Source organism: Xyrauchen texanus, chromosome 2, assembly GCF_025860055.1.
Source record: "Xyrauchen texanus isolate HMW12.3.18 chromosome 2, RBS_HiC_50CHRs, whole genome shotgun sequence".
Lineage (NCBI taxonomy): Eukaryota > Metazoa > Chordata > Actinopteri > Cypriniformes > Catostomidae > Xyrauchen > Xyrauchen texanus.
The window spans coordinates 47,322,721-47,346,445 of record NC_068277.1 but is presented as its reverse complement, the minus strand read 5'-3'; the positions used below and the strand labels follow the sequence as shown (position 1 = coordinate 47,346,445).

Here is a 23,725-nt window from a genome sequence, read left to right as displayed (position 1 = left end):
TGTGCCTCTTTTGTCTCATCTTCATTATCCTTGATGAAATAAAAAAACCTTCGTCAACAAACGTTTTCGTCAGTGGTTTCATTTACGAGATTAACACTGATTACAATAAATAATTACTTTGTAATCCATTTGCACCCAACACTGGTTGATTTTCACTGTGACTGAGGTTTGTGTGTGAAGTTTTCAGCTCTGTGTGCATCTAATTTCAACACATAGACATAATATATTGTACTCTCAAGATAATATCTTAGCCTCTAGTGTCTAGACTCTAGAGGCAAAAACTCTCATCATCTTGGATGAAGCATAACAAATATGCTGAACAAACAAGCTGTCAGATTTCTTGGCTGATCAGTGGTTTGAGTTGGACAGTTTTCTCAAAAATTGCTTGTAATAAGTAGCCTAATTTTCTTAAGCTCAATTCTTTTTACAGTTTTAAAGTGAACCAGTATGTTCTTTCTGGTGAAGCTAGTTGTCCAAGGAAGTATTGCAGCACAGCAGCATCCCGTGCCTGGGACCAGCCTCTAAAACACAGCATATGCTGGTGACCGACAATACTGGTCTTGTCAACAGGTATAAGTGGTAGGTGGATGATAATGCAAGAAATAGATATAAGCTATTACCTGAACCCCATCATGAGCAAAAAAACATTTGGCATCTGCCTCAGTGGCGAGATTCAGGACAGTTGCTTTGTTCCAACAGCATGTTTTCCTCACAAGAAGAGAGTAGGCTCTGTCTTCACTGTTGGAATAACACTCGCTGAACAGATCTGTCAAAAGAATAATGCAGGTGTCAATATAGGCTTTTCAGACAACACCAAACCCTGGGTTAACAATTTCAAATTTGAAACCCAGCTAACGTGTGTACTTTTTTCAATGTTAAAATTTAATTTGCAGAGTTAACCTTAAGTCATTTGTAGGATGATTTCACTTTAAAGTGTAACAAATATTCCTCTATTTGAGCAAACTGTCAAGCCAGAAACAGCAACAATGGCTCATCCATTGATGTGAGTCTGGGGTGGGACTATCTGTTTGTACAACCAATGAATTTTCTGAAATCAGGGTGAAAACTGAATTAGTTGGATTTTTTGGGGTTACCATTATGGTGAAGAGTGGACTTTGATCTAACAGTGCGGACAGGTAACTATCGTACAAGAAATTTATTGTTCACTCCTTTAAGCAATTGCTGTGCTAACCATAACTTAGTTACTAATTTACACTCAATAGTGCTTCCAACCAGCATGTATTTAGCATGCTAACATCCACTTTCACTAGTTAGCACATAAATAAATAAAAGAGATTTATTTGAGTTACACTGACACTGATCACCTAGCTAGTCAACTCTTAAGTGGTGTGACATAAATTGGGTATAGCACTTATTCACGTAATGTGTACTGTGATTGTTAAGTAGACAACTGTTAGGGATGTGATTCTCACCCATAGCGAACTGCTCATATTTGGCATTCTTCATACTACGAGCAGACTCTGCTTCAGTAGCCATCCGAGCCATCTCCTTCATAATCTTACAGCCCACCAGAGCAGCAGCCACTGCCTCCGAGCCCTGAGGCACACGAAGAGCAGTTAAACACTGAATAATGTACTGAATAAGTACTGTACTTAAATTAGAAATAAGCACAATTATGAACAGGAAGAAAGCAAAGACATAAGAATGATTTAAGTTGATTTCTTTAGTGTCTGCATAGATGTTCTGTTTTGATCATGCAACTTGGAACAGCAGATAGTAGAGAGTAGGCTTTTCATTCATTGGTGTATATAAAGATTAATCTGTGAACCCTGCTACTGAGGTCATTTGTGATACACTACTAACCACCGGATTTAAGGTACTAGCTTCCTGATAAGTGGATCTAAAGGACAAAATTTGAACATGTAAATGGACTTGGTTTATGAAAATGAGCTCATCATTCAAACTGGTTTATAGCCTCACCATAGCCCAAAAGTAGTTTGCCATTTCCTGCCTATTCTGCAGGATAGCCCAGAGGAAGAGGTCTCTCCAAGGGTACTCACAACATTTGTTCATGTCTGGGAGGTCTTTCTGGCCTTTCCCCACCCGCTCCTGTACCAGATACACGTAATATAGCTGTATGATGGGTTATGTCTAAGTGTTCATGCATGTTTATAGAAAAAAAATGACATAAAAAGATCTTAAAGACCCACTCACCACTGGAAGTTTTTGGTAGAAACCCTTACAAATGTCATGTAGAAAGTCTTTTAGGACTTTGGAGACTTCATGGAAGGTGAAACAAGGCCCCACTTCAGTGTTGGGGTATCCAGACGCCCGTGTGCTGGCCAGATTAGCCTGTCTCTCCTGTTGTTTTTTTAGGAGCAGTGTGTGAAGGAGGCTTTTCTCAGACACAGAGGAGTAGAGTTCCTGAAGACGGCCATAAGTTAGGAACCGATTCATGTTCACGCCATTATCCACAAACAGACGCACAAAGTCAGGCTTGTCGTTTATCAATGCCTCCATCATCACCTCCTCCAGGTCCTGTGCCTAAGAGAGCATTAAAAAAAGAGTCTAAAAAAGGCTAATCTACAATGCTTTCTGAAATAAACTGAATTGAACATAATTGAGCAACCCCAATGTCAGCAAACCTGAACGTGCAAAATGATTCACAGGCAAAGAGTGTTTATGATTGGATTGTCTGGGTTCTCCCATGGTTAATTCTATGCTATATACAATGCCTAGGGCTGTCACAGACACAGGTGTGATTTCTCAGAACACCTATTTCAGTCATATCAGTGTCAAATATCGGGACATTTTATGTATTAACCACTTACATCAGCTTACAAACAAGTTAAACACAAGTATAATTCTTACACTCCATGCCACGTCTCCACTGAAGATCTCACTATTAGCAATGTCCACCCTATTCCAGGCCACAGCCAGTTTCAGCTCATCCAGAAAGTCCTGCGCTTCTTGACTCTGACTCTTACACGCTGAGCCCAGACAACCACAAAAACAACAATAATCTCACTTATATCATTGTTCAGAAATCTATAACCTCTCAAAGCATTAAAATAAGAAGGAAAGAAGTGATACCCACATATGTGTTTGTAAATAGGTTAAAAGTCATGGTAACTCATACTCACCTTTAACCAAGGCTTTAAGAATTACTGTGTCCACTTCTGAGTCCTGCTCTGGGTCATGCACTGTCAGCAAGTGACCATGGTCCAATATTCTCTGGATCTAATAGACAAAATGTAATTTACTGTTTTTGTGTTAAAGGAATAATTCACACAAAAATGAAAATTATCTCATCATTTACCCACCCTCAAGCCATTCCATATGTGTATCACTTTTTTCTTCTGCTGAACACAAACTATGATTTTTTGAAAAATCTCTCAGCTCTGTTTTTCCTTTCAATACATGTGAATGGTGATCAGACCTCTGAAGCTCCAAAAAGCACATAAAGGCAGCATAAATGTAATCCACACTACTCCAGTGGTTAAATCCATATCTTCAGAAGTGATATAATAGGTGTGGGAGAGAAACAGATGAATATTTATAGTAAGATTTATAGTAAAAAAGAAATTTATAGTAAAAATAAGGATCGGTTTCTTACCCAAATTGCTTGTATCACTTCAGAAAACATATATTAAACCGCTGGGGTTTATGAGATTTTTGGAGCTTCAAAGGTCTGGTCACCATTCACTTTTATTGACAGGAAAAACAGAGCTGAGAGATTTTTCTAAAAAGATTTGTTTGTGTTCAGCAGAAGAAAGAAAGTCATACACATCTGGGATGGCATGAGAGTAAATGGTGAGAGAATTTTCATTTTTGGGTGAACTATCCCTTTAATTGTGCCAATGTACATATTGTATAGAATCTTAAATGCTATTGTAAACAAAGGTTGTTCTTTACCAATTTAACGCAGGAAGTGATTTCAGTGCTGTGTTGGCCATTGTTGAAGGTATTAATCAACAGCTCTTGGACCATATTGGCATCCCAGCATCCTCTGGTCATCAGGGTCACCAAAATATCTGCAACTCCTCCTGAACCAGCCAAAATCAGCCACGGTATAGAATTCTGAATATTCTTATACATTCTCTGTAAGAATGGAATAAAAGATGATTTAACCACAATGACAGCACAACTTAATTTCCCTAAAACTCTAAATTAACATTATACACTGTATCAATAATATTGTGTGAATTTATTTTTTAAGAGTAACCTGTAATATCCTCGGCTCTCCGTGAACCAGAAGACACAAAACGGGGATTTCTATACTGCCTGTGCCTTCTAGAATATATAATACATTTGATAAAGATTTCAGACCACAGGAACAAAAAAATTTGCTAAATATTGTATTGTATTGTATTAATAGTTTGAAGCTAAAACTGTCTCAACCTACCTCTATACCCTGTGCGCTGCTCAGAGATGTGCTTGAGCATATTGACTCTCATCTCAGCAGTGGCTTCGGGTCTTTGGGACTCCTCATCCACAAGGACAAAATGAGAATGATTATAGTCCAGGGAGTACACTGCACCATGGGGGAGATCCTCAGTTGGGTATACTGCTGGATGATCAGGCTAAACAAAAATGACAATAAACAGACATTAATGCATGTTATAATTCAGTGAGTTATTAGGACAAAGAATAGTTTAAGGAACATCCTCTGTCGTTATTTACTCACCCTCATCTAAACATATATGACTTTCTTTTTTATGTGGTACACAAAAGGAGATGTTAGGCAAAATGACAGCCTCAGTCACCATTCACTTTCATTGTATGGAAAAAAGATGCAATGAAAGTAAACGGTGACTGAGGCCTGAGGACATAATGCCTAAAATCTCCTTTTATGTTCCATGAAAGTTTAGAACAAGATCCCAGAATGAATAAACATTTTTGCGTGAACTATGCTTTTAATTTTTCTGTGCTCTTACGAGCCACATGCTGCTGCTCACGAAGATGTGGGAGAACGGAAAACATTTTATCGAAGCTTATATCTTTTGAGAAGAAAATAACTGACTAGGCATAAATTAGTGTGAGGCAGGAAGTCGTCACCTTTGCAGAAAGCAGCAGTTCCCTGTTCTGAATCATGTGCCAGGGTGCAACCCCAATGGCCACCACTCGCACTTTGGAGGAAGTACTAGCAAGTGAGTGGTCCCTTACAGCCTGACCCAGGTGCTTGGTGATGCCAAAACGCAAACCACTGGTGAGGATCCACGCACCTATGTAGATCAAAAGTCAGACATCATTGAGTTGGGTAAATTAAGTAATAAGTAATACACTACAAATTACTTCTCTAAAAATTCAATCAGATTACTTTACTGATTACTTTATCTAAAAGTAATCACATTACTAGTTTTTTTTACTTTAATGTTACTTTTAAAATGACTTTTCCAACAAATGTTTTAGCTTTTTCACTCAAATTAAAAATATTTGCTCCTCATTCATTGCATTACACCCTTAATCTGCCACAAAAACGCTAACAGACGAACATATGAAATTGATTGTACATATTACTTTAGTGTAAGTAATGTACTTAAAAGTAATTACTTTCATTAAACAACAATAACTGTAATCTGATTATTAGAATTTAAAATGTAATGTGTTATATTACTTTTTTGACTAAAAAGTAATTTGATTACAGTAAATAATTACATTGTTATTGGACACACCCAACACTGGTGACAGCCATAAGGAGGCTGTGTTTTTTAATTCATTTATTTATCTATCCAGAATTTATCCACCTGTGCTCTGTGCGGCCCTCACAAGGCCTTTCCTAACTGTGTCTCTCAGCCAGGGCTTCATCTGAGCCAGCTCATCACCTCCCACTAGTGCCACCACCAGATGAGGAGGAGCAAGACCCCACTTCTTGGTCAAAATCTTGTAGATTTCAGCTGGATCTGTGGAGCCGGGCACCCTGACAAACTGGACTGACAAATAAAGTCTGTCAATAATGTGCATAGGCTCTAGCTCATCAAAAACAGCAACATTTCACCAAAAAAGCTCCCCAGCAAATGATTTCGTTATGTAAATATTTCTTAACATACCTTGCCTCTTGTCCGACTGGCACTGGTAAAATCAATATCTCCCAAACGTCCAGCTGTCCAGTGGGGTTTAGTAAATCTCTCATTTCCCTTCTCGCCCACACGACCAACAGACTCAGTGAGTGGGACGTAACACTGACATCTCGCCAGAGAACTGCAAATTAACAGTTGCACAAGTCATCATACTTCCATTATTCTTCATTGCAAACCACCAACCCATAGCAGAAATTGCCCTGATTATTTTTTGAATAAGTGATGACATCAGTCTTACCCAGGTGCGGGGTCAGAACAGTGGCAGCTGGTGCCCTAAAAATGAGCTTTGCCACCCCAAGTCGGACCCCGCTCGTGTCAATCAAACCTCCACCGCAGACAATCCCGCAACTCCAAATCCAACAACACCCACCCCCCACCCTCCAAGACGAAATTACTGGATGCCACCATTTACTCGACTCTTGCCACCCCTTTGCCACCAAGGGGAAAAAAATCCTGGACACGCCCTTGGTCTCACCTGTGTTCTTGGGACTCATTCACCAGTTCCCCACATCGCCCACATCTCCTGACCTGCCGTAACACCCCCTAGAATTACAGTAAAATACATCTGCATCACAGTCCAATCAATTTTAGCAAAGCACTGCAGTTTCAGGTTCAGGCTCTTTTAAATCGTTGAATGTCTTTATGTAAAACAGAGACCATTTTAATTTTCATTCTTCACAGAAATGCAAAAAGCCCTTGAAGCAGAGATGTACTGGGAAACCTGTGTGCTTTTAACCCACTTGAGATACATTGATGGGAGGTGCACAGACAGACATTGAAATGTATTGAAAATGCAAATATGAATAAATATAATACAGTAAAACAATCTCGTAGCAGGCAAAGATGATTATTCGCACAATGTGTCTATGTAATTGCCAGCTATTGATTATTTGCATCTTGGTCAACAGTGATTCTAGGTCAGTTTCACACATGCAGTTGAACACGCACAGACAGAAATAGTAAAACAAGTCTAGAACAGAAGCGTAATGCAGAAAATAGTATCTCAGGCTGTTAACCTTGTTTCAATCAACACGTTTTCATTCAAAAGCTATCAGGTTCTTTCAAGCCAGGATGGTTTATAACTGATGTTTAGTTAATGAGAACAATATATAGCTTCATTATTTTCATTTTTCAAAAATCTTTCAGTTGTGATACAATCAGTTCCTCATAGCCATAAAAATGGAAGCTATTTTAACAAGAGAATATGTGATGTTGCTATGAATCTATAAACGTAACCACATTACTTATTATTTTATTTTTAAGTTACTTTCTAAATCACTTTCAATATGTCTATTTTTCCTCCCTCATTCAATGACCCACACCTTCAGCTGTCACAGAAATGCTAACAGACATAAATATGAATGAATATTTTACAACTGCTTACACACAAAATCTTTTCATGTCACACGATTTTTGAAATCTCTCACTCAAAGTGCAAAACTACATGCCAAATCTTCAAAACCATAAGCTATTTCTCAGCCTTTGACTGTTTTCAATTGCATAAAACACTTTTTTCAAAACACTACACACAATTATCTAACTAAAACACAAAGATCTATCAGGAAGTGACTTGCTTTCCTTTTCCAAACACAACCAATCAAAATGCTACACTTATTCACCAGGTCACACAGACACACTCCTCACATGTGCAAACACTAATTGCTTAACTGATCACTAACCAATCACTGCTTTACTTTAGTATAGATAGGCCTATAAATAGGTCAAAGGTCAGATTACCTGTTTTGAACAATGGATGCTAACAATGAACAGAGAGCAAGTGGAGTAGGAAGAGGCAGGGGACGAGGAGGAGGAGGAAGAGGAAGGAGGAGGAGGAGGAGGAGGAGGAGGAAGAGGCAGGGGATGAGGAGGAGGAGGAGGAGGAGGAAGGGGAGGAGGAAGAGGACGAGGAGGAGGTGGAGGAGGAAGAGGCAGGGGACGAGGAGGAGGAGGAAGGGGAGGGGGAAGGGGAGGAGGAAGAGGAAGGGGAAGAGGAAGGGGAGGAAGACGACGAGGGCAAATAAGAGAAGGAAGGAGAGCCATCTCTGATGAGATTAGGGCAACACTTGTTGATCATGTAATCAACCACGGTTTGACCATGAGAGAGGCTGGACTGAGAGTACAGCCCAACTTGAGTCGATTTACAGTGGCGTCCATAATTCGAACCTTCAGAAATGAGAACAGGTATGCAACTATCTAATGACTATTTTAGCATTATAGTAATGTACTGTAAAATACGTATGACTGCATAGTATTGCATAAACATTTGTAACTCTAAGCCATCCATTTACTGCTGTAATGATTGATGAAATGAGGCAGACGAGGAAATGGGATCCAAATGCAGCGTATGCTTTATTGAATGAAACTGGCAGGGCAAAACACAAAGCAAAGACCCACGATGGGGAAATGAAACATTAAAGAAAGAACTAAAGGCGAAACAAACAACGAGGGCATTGAAGGGAGGATATCACACCACGTAAACATCAACAACGATCGACAAACACTGAACAAAGACACGGGGTATAAATACACAGACATGGGGAAGGTGGCCAATGAAAGAACTGAACTCAAACAAGATGACAAGGTGATTAACGCAAATTAACAAGGGCAGGTGTGAACAATGGACAGTGAACGCGAACGCTAACAAGGGTTGTGGAGTCAAATACAGGACTAAAGTGACAACTAAAAGAGAGAGAATGGAAAACAAGAGGGCAACGTGAAACAAGACAGGGTGGACTAAGGAGTTAAATAAGGGAACACAAATGAACACAAGTGAAACAAGGACTAAACTGAACTTCAAAATAAAAGCACGAAGACAAGACAGGGTAATCATTACAGAGCCCCCTTTAAAGATCGGATTCCAGACGATCCAAAACAACTAAAAAAAGACAAAAAGACCCACAAACAGAAGACAAAATGAGGGCACCAGGGGCAAACAGACAGAGACAGCTCACGGGGGTACAAGGGGCACTGAGAAAGTCCTGGGAGGTGGAGAGGGTAGACAGGTAGACCGGGGGTACACTGGGCAGGCAGGAAGTCCGGGGGCACAGAGGGCAAGACAGGCAGAACATGGGGGCCGAGAGGGCAGGGAAGCAGTCTATGGGGGTGTGTCTGGGGACCAGGGTCGGATGATCTGGTGGTCATCCATCGGGTAGGGATAGGTTCAGGAAGCCTAGGAGACGGCCAGAAGCAAGGGATAGGTCTAGGAGGTGGCCATCGGACAGGGACAGGTCCAGGAGGCGACCTCAGGACAGGGAGAGGTCTAGGAGGCCTGGGTGGAGGCCACAGGACAGGGACTGGATCAGGGGGCCTGGGAAGCGGCCACGGGACTGGGGCTGGGTCAGGAGGTCTGGGGGGACGCCACAGGGCAGGGACTGGGTCAGGGGGCCTGGGAAGTGGCCGCCGGTCGGGAGCAGGGTCAGTAGCCTTTGGAGGTGGTCGTGGGCCAAGGGCCGGTTCAGGGGTCCTGGGAGATGACCACAGGGCAAGGGCTGGTTCGGGGAACCTGGGAGCTGTGGCCACTGGGGCGGCTGGCGGAGCCGCGTGAGGCGGAGCCAAGGAGGACCTCTGAGGCGGGGCAGTCGAAGACTTAGGTGGCGGCGCCGCAGGAGGCATAGGCAGGGCCGTAGGAGACCCTGGGGGCGAAGCAGGGGCAGGCAGGGCCATGGGGTACCCCATGGGCGGAGCCATAGAAGGCTTGGGAGGCGGTGCCATGGAAAGCTCCGGAGGCGGAGCTGAGGGGTGTGGCGCCGTAGGCAGTTCTTGAGGCGGAGGCCTGGGAGGCTCCGGGGACGGAGCTGAGGAAGGCACAGGAGACGGAGCCAAGGAAGGCCCGGGAGGCGGAGCCGCAGGAGGCTCGGGAGGCAGAGCCGCAGGAGGCTCGGGAGGCGGAGCCGCAGGAGGCTCGGGAGGCGGCGCAGAGGGAGGCTCAGGAGGCGGGGCTGAGGAAGGCGCAGAAGGTGGAGCCGCAGGAGGCTCCGGAGGCAGAGCCGTAGGTGGCTCTGGAGGAGGCTCGGTAGGCAGAGCCATGGATGGCTCGAGAGGCTTGTAGGGTGGAGCCCTGGGAGGCTCGAGAGACTTGAGGGGCGGAGCCCTGGAAGGTCTCGGGAGAGGCTCGAGGGGCTGGAGCCCTGAGGTAGGCTCCTGAGAGAGGCTTGAGGGGCGGAGCCCTGAGAAGGCTCGAGAGGCTGAGGGCGGAGCCCTGGAAGGCTTGAGAGAGGCTTGAGGGGCGGAGCCCTAGAAGGCTCGAGAGGCCTGAGGCGGAGCCCTGGAAGGCTCGGGAGAGGCTGAGAGGCGGCGGAGCCCTGGAAGGCTCGAGAGGCTCGAGGGGCGGAGCCCTGGAAGGCTCGAGAGGCTTGAGAGGCGGAGCCCTGGAAGGCTCGAGAGGCTTGAGGCGGAGCCCTGGAAGGCTCGAGAGAGGCGGAGCCCTGGAAGGCTCGAGAGCTGAGGCGGAGCCCTGGAAGGCTCGAGAGGCTGGAGGCGGAGCCCTGGAAGGCTCGGGAGAGGCTTGAGGGGCGGAGCCCTGGAAGGCCTCGAGAGGCTTGGGGGGCGGAGCCCTGGAAGGCTCGAGAGGCTTGAGGGGCGGAGCCCTGGGAGGCTCGAGAGGCTTGAGGGGCGGAGCCCTGGGAGGCTCGAGAGGCTTGAGGGGCGGAGCCCTGGGAGGCTCGAGAGGCTTGAGAGGCGGAGCCCTGGAAGGCTCGAGAGGCTCGGAAGGCGGAGCTCTGGGAAGCTCGGGAGGCTCGGAAGGCGGAGCTCTGGGAAGCTCGGGAGGCTCGGAAGGCGGAGCTCTGGAAAGCTCGGGAGGCTCGGAAGGCGGAGCTCTGGAAAGCTCGGGAGGAGGAGCCCTGGAAGGCTCGAGAGACTTGAGAGACTTGGGGGGTGGAGCCCTAGGGGGCTCGAGATGCGCTGGCTCTTGGACGGTCACGGCCATAGGCACTGGCTCTGGCTCTTGGACGGTCACGGCTACTGGCTCTGGCTCTTGGACGGTCACGGCTACTGGCTCTGGCTCTTGGACGGTCGAGGCTACAGGCGCTGGCTCAGGGACGGTCGAGGCTACAGGCGCTGGCTCAGGGACGGTCGAGGCTACAGGCGCTGGCTCAGGGACGGTCGAGGCTACAGGCGCTGGCTCAGGGACGGTCGAGGCTACAGGCGCTGGCTCAGGGACGGTCGAGGCTACAGGCGCTGGCTCAGGGACGGTCGAGGCTACAGGCGCTGGCTCAGGGACGGTCGAGGCTACAGGCGCTGGCTCAGGGACGGTCGAGGCTACAGGCGCTGGCTCAGGGACGGTCGAGGCTACAGGCTGGCTCATAGACGCTTGGGGCTCGGCACTGGCTCATAGACGTTTGAGGCTTGCGGCACTGGCTCATAGACGTTTGAGGCTTGCGGCACTGGCTCATAGACGCTTGCCGTGACATGCGTGGACCGAGAGGCGGAGACCCGTCTTCTCCTCCTCCTCCGGGCAGACGAAGAGGGTCGCGCTGGCTCGTTGACAGGCGTGAAGGGGCGAACCACGGGCGGATGGGGGTCAACACTGTGGGAGGCGCTACGGGGTTCTCCTCAACGATGTCCACGGTTAGAGAGGAGCCGCAGGCCTGTAGGGTCTCCTCTACGAACGCGAGGAGCGTCCAGTCACGCGTTGGCGGTGGCAACTGCTCCTTTAGCTCGTCACGCAGGTTGCCTCGGAAGAAGACCACAAGGGAGGAATCAGGGAAGTCTGAGACGTTTGCCAGGACGAGAAAGTCGTGGATGTGGTCTTCTATCGGACGATCCCCTTGCTTTAGGCAGAGTAGTTCGTAATTCGCCCGGAAAACTGCTGGATCCATTGTGTTGGTCGATCGTTCTGTAATGATTGATGAAATGAGGCAGACGAGGAAATGGGATCCAAATGCAGCGTATGCTTTATTGAATGAAACTGGCAGGGCAAAACACAAAGCAAAGACCCACGATGGGGAAATGAAACATTAAAGAAAGAACTAAAGGCGAAACAAACAACGAGGGCATTGAAGGGAGGATATCACACCACGTAAACATCAACAACGATCGACAAACACTGAACAAAGACACGGGGTATAAATACACAGACATGGGGAAGGTGGCCAATGAAAGAACTGAACTCAAACAAGATGACAAGGTGATTAACGCAAATTAAAAAGGGCAGGTGTGAACAATGGACAGTGAACGCGAACGCTAACAAGGGTTGTGGAGTCAAATACAGGACTAAAGTGACAACTAAAAGAGAGAGAATGGAAAACAAGAGGGCAACGTGAAACAAGACAGGGTGGACTAAGGAGTTAAATAAGGGAACACAAATGAACACAAGTGAAACAAGGACTAAACTGAACTTCAAAATAAAAGCACGAAGACAAGACAGGGTAATCATTACAACTGCACTGCATTGAATGAATGAGGTTGGTTATCATGCTGTAATACATTTTTGTAAATGATTTACAGTTCCTATGCTGAACACATACTGTTTGAATTCTGTACAGAGTGGAAAGGCAAAGACATCATGGAGGACGAGGATGCTTGTTTACAGATGTACAAGAGACTGCAATTATAAATATGGTTTTGGCCAACAATGCAATTAGGATTCGAGAGATAAGAGAGCATATCTTGAATAATGACACCATATTCAAAAACATCAATGCTGTAAGCCTGTCGACCATACAACGCATCCTCCAACGGCACCAAGTGACGATGAAACAACTTTACAAGGTGCCATTTGAGAGAAACTCTGACAGAGTCAAGAATCTGCGACATGACTTTGTAGAGGTATGTATGCAACACTACTTCCAGTTCTTCAGACATACCATATTTACTCATCTGTATATAATTTTGTCTGTTACAGAGAGTATTGGAGATGGATGCCCATGTAATTCGCCACAAATTTATTTATGTGGATGAGGTTGGCTTCAACCTCACCAAAACCAGGCGCCGTGGATCGAAATGTAATAGGACAGAGGGCAATTACCAATGTCCCTGGACAGCGTGGGGTAATATAACCATGTGTGCTGCCATCACTCAAAACGGGTCCTCCATCACAATGCCACACTGGGTCTGTACAACACCGGCCATATACTCACTTTTCTGGATGCAATTCACACAATGCTTGTCCCTGATCCAGATCAGGAGCCTGCTAGATTTGTGGTTGTGTGGGACAATGTTAGTTTTCACCGGGCTGTTCTGGTCCAAAACTGGTTTGCCACCCATCCACAATTTGTAGTTTTGTACCTACCTCCATATTCACCTTTTCTAAATCCAATAGAGGAATTCTTCTCAGCCTGGCGCTGGAAAGTGTATGATCGCCAACCCTATGCCCGCATGCCGCTTCTCCAGGCAATGGAGGACGCATGTGGGGACATAGAGGTTGCCTCTGTCCAAGGTTGGATACGCCATGCTAGGAGACACTTCCCTCGATGTTTGGCAAGAGAAAACGTATCTTGTGATGTGGACGAAGTATTGTGGCCAGACCCAGCTCGGAGAAGAGATGAAGCTTAGCACTGGGGACTGCACCCCCCGCCAATTCCTGGACCGGGACCCCACACACAATTTACTGTATTCTACTGTAAAGAATATACTTTTGGTTTACGTAAATGTTTATAGTTTTGTTGTATGCTAATGTATACAACAGTAATGTTTGGCCTAATAAATATTTTCTGTTTCTACACTGCATTGGCTTTTCCGGTGTACTTGTTACCCCTCTCAGCAGATTACTTTCACTGTAGAACATTGTATTGAAATGTAGGTATAAGCCTATGAAAGACCAAAGAGCTTTTAGATTTAGAACAGCAGTGTTTACATGGTATATCCAAAAATGTATTATTATGAAAGAAGTGTTTGCCATTTGATGCAAATGCTTCATTCTGACATGTGTTTATGGCATTTTGAATGCAGTGTTGCATTTTGAAGGAGATGTGAGGCATTTTGCATTTTGTGTGTGCAGTTTTGAGAATTGTGTGTAGAGTTTTGAAAAAAGGAGACTTAGTTTTGAAAATGTGTGTAAGCAGTTAGTAAAAACTGTAAATGGAAAATACCGTGCATATTACTTCAGTGCAAGTAATGTACTTAAAAGTAATGACTTTAATTGAAAGTCAGCAACTGTAATCTGATTTCAAGAATTTAAAATGTAATGAAGATCATTTTTGTAGTCAGACATCCAACTGCTGCCCAGTTTTTTCAGGTGTTGTTAAGTACCATTGACTTTTATGCAAAAGGGGTGTGTGTGTGTGTGTGTGTGTGTGTGTGTGTGTGTGTGTGTGTGTGTGTGTGTGTGTGTGTGTGTGTGTGTGTGTGGAGAGAGCTGCATGAGTTGGCCATGATTTGACTAGGGTAAAAGATGGGGAAAATGAGAGAGGGAAATGCCATAGAAAATGAAGCACGCAAACACAAATATTTGCATTAAAGATCACACACATCAAAATGATATTAAATCTGTCAGAAAACAGACCTGCCAACACAGTAACACATGTATAAATAAGCAATTTCTTTAGTCACTACATCATTGAATTATATTTTTACTAGTATCAATATTATAAATATCATAATTTTTCTAGTCATACATATTTAGTGAGAAGCGTCCAATCGTTGTACTTAAGCAAAAGTGAATTAACTGGAAAACAACTAAATTAAATTAAAATAGAGGTCCTAAACATCATCTTTACATTTGAGAGAACTCGGTTATTGAATTGTGTACAAATTATTACTAATTATTTTAAAATCAAAATGTCATGTTATGTCTTCTAAATCTATAAACAGTTGTTCCTATTTTGAGTAGATGCTAATTGATTTAAGTCTGAAAGGAATTATTCCCTATATTCGTGTGATTCATTCACATCTTTTCTATTATTTTCTATATTTAAAAAAAAAAATTCAGAAGTTTCTCACAACCCTCCAGATATTTTCTAAAAACTGATGCCATATTTTGTGCTGAAAGAGGTCACTTACCAGAGGAGTGTCCGGAAGCCCATGCATGTCTGGATTTTGGCTTTGTTCTCTGATCCTCTAAGTCTATTGTAGGCCTTGGGCAGATCCAGAGTGCCACCAGGAAGTGAAACAGGTGGATTATTCTAACAAACCACTCCCTAACCAACCGCTGCTACATGAGCTCAACCACTCACCTGCTTCAGTCTGACTTCACCTTGCATGCCAAACCATACTCTAAACATATAATGGAGCAAAAAGGACACTGTTAAAATATGCCAATATAAAAAATTTAGGCCTTGATATATACACACACTGATCAGCCAAAATATTAAAACCACCTGCCTAATATTGTGTAGGTCCCCCTCGTGCCGCCAAATCAGCACCAACCTGCATCTCAAAATAGCATTCTTAAATGTTATTCTTCTCACCACAATTGTACAGAGTGGTTATCTGAGTTACTGTAGACTTTGTCAGTTCCAACTAGTCTGGCCATTCTCTGTTGATCTCCCTCATCAACAAATCATTTCCAATCATAACTGCTGCTCAATGGATGTTTTTTTTTTTGGCACCGTTCTGAGTAAACTCTAGAGACTGTTGTGTGTGAAAATCCCAGAAGATCAACAGTTACAGAAATACTCAAACCAGCCCATCTGGCACTAACAATAATGCCATGGTCAAAATCACTGAGATCACATTTTTCCCCATTCTGATGGTTGATGTGAACATTAACTGAAGCTCCTGACCTGTATCTGCATGATTTTATGCACTGCTGCCACACGATTGGCTGATTAGATAATCGCATTGATGATTGCTGATGCCAGACGGGCTGGTTTGGGTATTTCTGTAACTGCTGATCTCCTGGGATTTTCACACACAACAGTCTCAAGAATGCTGACATATTACTTTAAGATAAAGATTGTGAGTCTATGCCAAACTTTATAAAGTTACATGCCCCTAGTATTTGCAGGTATCCATTTTCAATATTTTTCTCCACAGCCTCTTAAATGTTTATATCCCCCATAATACAAAAGCCTTTTTATGGTTATTTTCAATGCTTGCTGGCCTATTATGTTGTTCTCTTTGGTTGTGAGCAAGTTCATGTTGCAAAAATTTGCTTTCTGACTTTAACAATCATGAAAAATTAAAAGGTTTGATTGTTTAAAAATTCTCCGCAAATCTTGATCAATGCAGATGTGGGTGATTAACACACCATGATGTGCTAAAAATAGCTTTTGTTAAGATGAAGGCTTCTTAACAGATTCAGAATTATCCGATTTCGACAAACTACAATTTTGGACACAAGTTAAAAGAAAGCATCAAAATTAACTTTTGTCACCAAATGGAAGTGGTGTTTTTAAGACCTTGGCTGCATCCGAAAACTGGAAAATGCTGCCTTGGGGGGCTGTATACGGAGACAGTTTGAAAATAAGGTGATTTTCAAACTGTTCTGAGGCCAGCTTCATTCCAGCTATAACGCTGTCGGTAAGCCATTAACTGATTAGGCAGCAAGGCATCAAGTAAGATGCCTCGTTTTCGGACGAAGCCCACATCTACGGAGTTTATTTCCAGTTTAGTGGCAACTATTGTAGACTTGTATCAGCCACGGGATGTCAGCAACGTACCTTCATACAACAACAGTGAGCCACTAGTAATCGTTTTAAAAAGGAATTTTGAAAAGGAAGAAACTAATTATTTAAGAAACATTTATTCAATGTAAAGATACATTTTGTTACACCGTAAGACTAAATATAATATATTATAAATTCTTAAACAAACGTAGAGCTGAAATGCAAGGCTGCACTAGACACTACATTTGAGCGGCCACACTTGTTTACAGCGATATTATCACTAACTTTTTTCTGTTGCCATAATAAGACACTATATTTTATACAGTATACTTTCTGTTACACTTAATTGAGTCGCGCGCGCGTGCGGGGGGGCTCTACGTGAGCTATGCCATTACGTTGAGCCTTTAATCGTGGTTAAACATGAGTAAAATGATAACAATTACTCGCTTAATCACTATTCAAATGAGAGACATATATCACACTCATTGGGCGTATAAACGCAGTTCTCATCGTCCAACAGTGATGAGTATCGCGCATGATTCTTAAGCTCGCCTGGTGAGCCAGACGTCATCGCACGCTTCACAAAGTCGGTGGAGGTTCGCGCGCAATTTGGTTGACTCCGCCCAAGGTATCAAAAATGTTGCCGTTTTGCTCTCAATGTTCATATGACGCATAGATTTATACTTGCCATTTTGATGTAGGTGTTCAGTTTAAATTTACAGTTTGTTTTTAAATTATAATATAACCTAATTCTAAGTTTTTGAAGATTGGTATTTGACAGCATATGGTTTTCTATAGTTGTTCGAGCTAAAATAATTTTCTTTTTAGCAGTAGCCTACATTTAATATTTTATATATAGCCTACACAAAAATAATCAAAAGTTCAAGTTGTATCAAATGTTTGCTATATAAATTATTATTATTATTATTATTATAATAATTATTATTATTATTGCAGTAGTTGTCTGGTAAACAAGTGAACACAATAAAACCACACTTGCGTACATTCAGGCAAGTGTCAACTATATTATTAACCTTTAAAAGTACCTGGTGTCTTTAGTGACCCGGGACCTCATTCCACCTCCTGTACCTCATCCGTTTTTTTTTTTTTTTTTTTTTTTTTTTTGCAGTTGTGCCCAAACCTATTTAGTATTCCTCAATCTATCTCTTATTAATTGTTGTGACACAGAATATAAAATGCCAACATTGCACAAATAAATATTTTTTTAATAATGGTTTAAGAACCAAAAGAGTAAAACATCTCTAGGGACCCAATGGTAGGCAGGCAAAACATTATTTATTTATTTTTTTTTTGCACTTCAATTAATTATTTTTATTATAATTATTTAATATATTTAAGTGTACTATCACATTATATTTTTTGTTAGTTTATTACAAGATAATATTATTTATTACATACAAATAAATATATCATGTTGATTTTCTGTACAACAATGAATTATCAACAATAGTGAATTATCAGTATTTTATATGCGTATACACACACATACATAATATACCTGTTATTTTTTACTCAGTTTGGCACTGATGTTTCAGTGATTGTTGTTTGATGCTGAAACAACATTGAAGTAAACTATAGCAAGTGACACATGAACAGAATGATTTGACTATTGTCATTTGGGTGTACTACTGAAATAATGTAAGTTGTGCATCTTATTTAGACTCAACAAGTGCAATATATATAAGATACACATACATTACACAGACATTACACATGTGTAGATTATTTGTTATGTGTATCTCGATATGTGTTTAACAGCCACTGGCATCTCATGAAATTTCAGTGTGAAAATAATTAATCCTGTTCTTGATTTGTCTTGATTTTTTGCATTATGTTTTTAATTTATGAAAAATAAAACATCAAAATATATTTGTATTTTATTATTTTCTAATTGTCTTGAAAATATTTAAAAAAAATTAAATTGACACTCTCTGGGCATTTTGTAGATCCATTTCAGATATATATTAGTGCCGTGTCTCTAAGACCCGAAAATGTAACAGTGTTTGGGGAAATGACCATGCATTTAAGGGTTAAGGTAGATTATAACCGAAAGGTTTAAAAACTGTATTCCCGAGTCAGTGGAATTTATCATAAATATTATGTCGGGGCAAGTTGTAACATGTATTACAATATCCAAAACAAATATAGCTACACTATATGTTGGCAAATACAATGGTTTAATATTTCTGTAGGTTAGCTACATTGTACATGGTTGTTTAAGGAATTGTTATGTGTTTTATAATAGTTTTCTGTTTAAATGTTGCTGGAAAACCGTGCTGTTTAATGGTTCCACTGTGACAACTTACCCCAAGCGAGTTTATAAACACACTAAGGTTTTCATTTCCCCCCACTGGGCAATAACGGTGGAAATGTTCAATAGTTATTTTGTAGCCAATACTTTTAATATATCTGGAAATACATAGATAAACCAAAGCATCTATCTCCTTTATTTGAAATAGATTAGCCTTAATAAGACAGCTTTGTTATATCGATGTTGCTCGGTATGTTCTATATAACTTACACTTTAAACATCAGTAATTAGCTACATATCCCAGTTTGTTATTTAAAAAAAATAATATATAAATAAATAAAAAGCTTATTTCTTGGTATAACAAATAATTTTTGCACTTTAGTTTTCCAAACGCACCACTCGAAGGGGAAGGTGACAGTGCTGATGCTGGTGGGGGGTTTATTACACAGGAAGAGGTGTCCGTCTAGCCAATCAGAGGCCTTTGCTCGTACAAACCCTGGGCTTTAACCACCGGCATCGATATAAACAGACTACAAACAACACGTACCAAACAAACGTCGCTTTCCGTCTCCGCGCATTGAGTTTTAAAGGCACCATGGCAAATGTGGACATATCTAACAATCCGGAGCGTCATGTTGCACGGAGAACCTTTCCCCTTCTCGCCCGGACAAGGGTTTGTCGCAACCTTTTCGGACCCGTAGACCACGAGGAACTGCACTGTGAAATGAAACTCAAACTGCAGGAGATCTCCGAGCGAGACCAGAGCCGGTGGAATTTTAACTTTGAGACCAACTCGCCATTGCCTGGAGATTACGAATGGGAAGCGATATCACAGGACAGTTTGCCATCTTTCTATAAGGATACAATGCAGAATAAGAGAGCGCGAGACGCGGCGCCTGAGCATGCAACAGAAGATGCATCCGTCGTTGACTGGGGATCTCACTCGATATCGGATAGCGGTTCGGTTCAAGAATCTGCAGACATGCCGAGTCGATCCAACGAGCTGAACCAGGAGAATCACTCCGGTGCTCTCAACTCAAGACCTGCTCGCTCTGTAGTCGTAAGAAATAGACGAAAAAGAACATTCACCCCAGAGTCCTCCAGAAACAGCACACCTCAAATTACAGGTAAATACCATACACATGCATTAATATATCTCAGCTGGGTTTCATTTGAATGTCAACTGCATGTCTAACAGCAGATCATGATTTGCCACCAGACTTCTTCCCGAAGAGAAAAAGGACTCTGGAGTCCAAGCAGGATGAACGCACATCCACCAACCTTGAAGTAACGCCACGTAAAACTATAAGATGGTATGTAGGCTATTCAATACTGGGATTTTTTTGTCTGTATTTTTCTGATGACGCGAAATGTTGTGATTAATATTAAACATTAAAATTAACATTTTAATGTCTGTGTCAATTAATGTTAATTTTGTGTCATTTTATTTGCTTTACAGATGTTTGCACTCCAGTGAATATATACAGCAGTCCTCGTGAGTTTATCTGCAGAGCGGATGAAAGGAAACATTTAAGTGGACGAAACTTGAACTCAGATGCATGTAGCAATACGAGATTTGTTGAAGTGTTACAATATCCAAACGGTGCAATTTTATATTTATTTTGTTTTGTGTAGAGGGCTAGGCCACACAGCTCTAAATAGACTAGAATATTTTCTTCTTTGAAATATTCTACTAATTTATTTTATTTATGTTTCATTGATAGTTTGTTACACTTTATTATTTACAGCTATTGTTATTGATTTGTATTATTTCGGCCATATTTTATGTTGTGTTTTAATTGCAGCATCATGTAAAGAATATTTTTGAGGCGTTTCGAAAATATATTCTGTAGCTCGCTTTGTGTTTTTGAATCAAAATGTAAATTAAATTATATTTTTGCTAACCTGGTCGTATTCACTTGTGTTTATGTGCCTACTGTTACAGTACATTTGAACACAGAGATAGATAATAGATGGGGGATGTGGGTAAACGACAGAAAACTGTTTGCCCAACACTTTTGGGGCGTCAGCATTTTGCCGGTGACTAAAAGTATAAAGTTTGTCCTCTAAACAGGACGGCCTCAGCTGTTCCGCCCTCAGTGTTTGTGGGGAGGGATATGGGGGCAGCTGCGTGCTATAGGGAGGATTTAAATGCCATTTTCTTTCCATTATGAAGGAGGCAGGTGCCCTTGGAACCCCGCTTTGTCCACATAAGACCTTCATTTTCAGCACCCTCTCAGCTATCCCGCTAATGAAACACTTACCAAGACTTGAACAAAATGGGCTCCTTCTATTTACACGCCAACCACCTGCCTCCCCTCCCCCTACCTACACACTATCAGTGAATAACCTTTAATATAGATATACCACCACACGCCAAATCTTTAATGTCACTGAGCCAGGGGGAAAGGGTATGGAAAAAGAGACAAGAACAAAAAGATACATAAAATAAATTGACCAAAACGAAATGTAATTGTGCTAAAAATATAGGTATATGTAACTTTGATATTAATAAAACTAAATATTTTGTTTTTAGGCCTACTTATCCTGTATACTATTATTATTATTATTATTATTTTTACAAAATACATTTCGTTTCATTTGGTTGCTCATATTAATAGCTCTTAAATATTGTCAGTGTCTACTTCAGCCCACTCTACATCAAGTTTTACTAGGCTAACGAATAACAGCAAACACAATTACATGTCAAGTAATGGTGAATTTCAACCAATCACATATCAACCAGCTACAACAAAACAACAACAAGAGTCATAAGAAATAGAACTAGGCGATATTTATTTAAATTTATTTAACAATTATTATATTTCTCCGCAAGTTCCCTTGCAAACATACATCATTTCTTCTAGCACAAGGGCTTATTGGTGTCCCACAATGCAGCAATTTTGTACTTGATAATTTTGAGTAAGCTGAACTAGAAGACAAAAGTTTAAAAACGTATACATTTAAATTATGATTCCAAAATGTGACATTTCAAGTACCAGTTAATCAGGAACACTTGATTATTAACAGTCTATGGAACGCTCTCTGGAGACTATTTCCAGTCATGACAGTGCAGCTCATATCGACTTAAATTAAGACCAAAATCTCAAAAATGGTTGGTCAAGATTACCATCAAATAGCATATTTTAAATCAGCAGTCAAATCTAACATACTGGTATCCATGGCTATAGCAAGGAACTCTGACTGCACATTGCTCTGGGCCCCTTTCATATGAAAATATACAGTTTAAAATGTGTAGGCCCCTAGAATCGTTACCACCTTTCACCTCGTTAGCTACCGACCTCCTGGTCATAAATTGTGATTCTTTACCTCATGCTAAACAACTACATTTTCCCAGCTTTTATAGTTAAAACGCATGCGCGTTCTCGAGTTGATTGACAGAAGATGTCTGTATCTTAAAGGTGATTGGCTCTTTTACCTATAATGCGGGACTTCCTTTCTGCATCCATTGACTGTTGGGCGCTCCAATTTGTCCCATTCATTTTAATAGAAGTGGCATGTCTCTCCTAAATAAATAGTCTTAGTTGTTAATTACACTTTTTTTTTAAAAACGGTAACGGTGACTTAGCCCTAATTAAAATGAGTAAAAATAATAAAAAATTAAGCTTAAGTTGATAACTATTTTTTAACATTTTTTTATTTGATGCAGCTATTTACAAGTGTAGCCTATACTGTTACGAACAATCACAGGCGTGTAATTAAAGTAGGCCTACTGTAACACGGTTTTAAAACGTACTCCACGCAGTATCATTGAAGTTAACTAGTTTTTAAGTCCAAAATATTAGCTTATTTAATATGACGGAAATCAGCCTGACCAATGAAAGCAACGTGCATATATCAAACCAAATAGATGTCAGAGTAAAAACTGCAGATCAGTTTCTCTACCGAGTAATAATCTTTGGAACTTTGATCATAATAAACCGGGACGAGCTGATAAAATAAGATGATATGCACAATTAACGAATTTTACATACTCCCAAATAGTTCCTCTAATTTCGTTTGGTATAGTGAAAAGTGTCAGAGGTTCGCCAGAAATAGCCTTTCTTTAAAGGAGTTCCCATTTCCATGACCATCTGGCACCAAAAAAAATAAAAGGCGACATGGAACAAAGGAAGCTAAAGGCGTAAGGCGAAGCGAGTGCCATCGCATTCACCTGCAAATGAGGCTTTGTGCTCTAACAGAAGCACTCGGTGCTCACAAATCCTGTTTGGATTTGTTTCTAGCACGTATCTAGTCGTGTGCAAGAAAACAGAGATACTCCAATCCATCAGCCTCTCTTGTCATGCCAGCGAATGACCACAATTCAGCAATTCAGACGATGAAACAAAAAGATGGTTGGGTAGCACATCGTCTATAGGCTATAATTAACCACAATTGTAATAATAATAACGAAGGCTTTTTTAGAAGCAGGCATTCAAAATAAATAGGTCTACATAGTAAGCATGCGAAAGCAATACACTTAATTTGACATCACAATGAACATGACCAAGCACTGTTGAAAAATGCTTCAGTTTATCTAAACGATTTTTATATTGTTTTGCGTTCCGTTTTGTATCAAATGTGGTATTGCGTTTGCGAAAGCAGCATCTCCATGTAAATACAGCACTGATCATTGGCTAAATATGATTAGACACCACGTCCTGTACTTACCCCATATAATTATTAATGAAAAACGATTTTAATAAACGTAATTGTCTGATTTGTAATGTGAGGACATTGAATCCCCCAGGGTTTAAATGGGACCTCATTATTTGGGCTTTTACACTAAAATCATTATGTCCAGATTGTCAGGGTTTCCAATATGTTAGGTTATAGCTCAGCTGGGTTTCTGAGCAGATGGATTTCCTCCTCAGGCTCATGGGACCTCCACTTTTATCAGGAAATCCCAACGAGACACATTCATT

At 41.5% G+C, this 23,725-nt stretch overlaps 2 protein-coding genes across 3 annotated transcripts in view; one reads left to right on the top strand and one right to left on the bottom strand.

Annotated features, from left to right (window-relative positions):
- Positions 1 to 15,112, bottom strand: part of LOC127654802 (transient receptor potential cation channel subfamily M member 5-like) — a 28,003-nt gene extending 12,891 nt beyond the window's left edge. The window contains exons 1-14 of one of the 2 annotated variants that reach the window (XM_052142244.1): positions 14,982 to 15,112; positions 6,517 to 6,584; positions 6,012 to 6,162; positions 5,709 to 5,889; positions 5,020 to 5,186; positions 4,367 to 4,544; positions 4,187 to 4,254; positions 3,877 to 4,062; positions 3,105 to 3,201; positions 2,833 to 2,951; positions 2,176 to 2,505; positions 1,942 to 2,094; positions 1,434 to 1,557; positions 621 to 766 (exon numbers count right to left, since the gene is read on the bottom strand). In XM_052142244.1, coding sequence (XP_051998204.1) covers positions 621 to 766; positions 1,434 to 1,557; positions 1,942 to 2,094; positions 2,176 to 2,505; positions 2,833 to 2,951; positions 3,105 to 3,201; positions 3,877 to 4,062; positions 4,187 to 4,254; positions 4,367 to 4,544; positions 5,020 to 5,186; positions 5,709 to 5,889; positions 6,012 to 6,162; positions 6,517 to 6,584; positions 14,982 to 15,008 — 1,995 coding nt within the window. In that variant the 5' untranslated portion in view covers positions 15,009 to 15,112. The remainder of the gene's footprint in view (positions 1 to 620; positions 767 to 1,433; positions 1,558 to 1,941; positions 2,095 to 2,175; positions 2,506 to 2,832; positions 2,952 to 3,104; positions 3,202 to 3,876; positions 4,063 to 4,186; positions 4,255 to 4,366; positions 4,545 to 5,019; positions 5,187 to 5,708; positions 5,890 to 6,011; positions 6,163 to 6,516; positions 6,585 to 14,981) is intronic. The other variant, XM_052142253.1, reaches the window with a different exon arrangement.
- Positions 15,113 to 19,340: 4,228 nt separating this feature from the next.
- LOC127654935 (cyclin-dependent kinase inhibitor 1B-like) lies at positions 19,341 to 20,652 on the top strand. Its single transcript, XM_052142507.1, has 3 exons — positions 19,341 to 19,927; positions 20,020 to 20,113; positions 20,260 to 20,652. Coding segments are annotated over exons 1-3 (627 nt in total). The 5' UTR covers positions 19,341 to 19,395; the 3' UTR covers positions 20,261 to 20,652.
- The last annotated feature ends 3,073 nt before the right edge of the window (positions 20,653 to 23,725 follow it).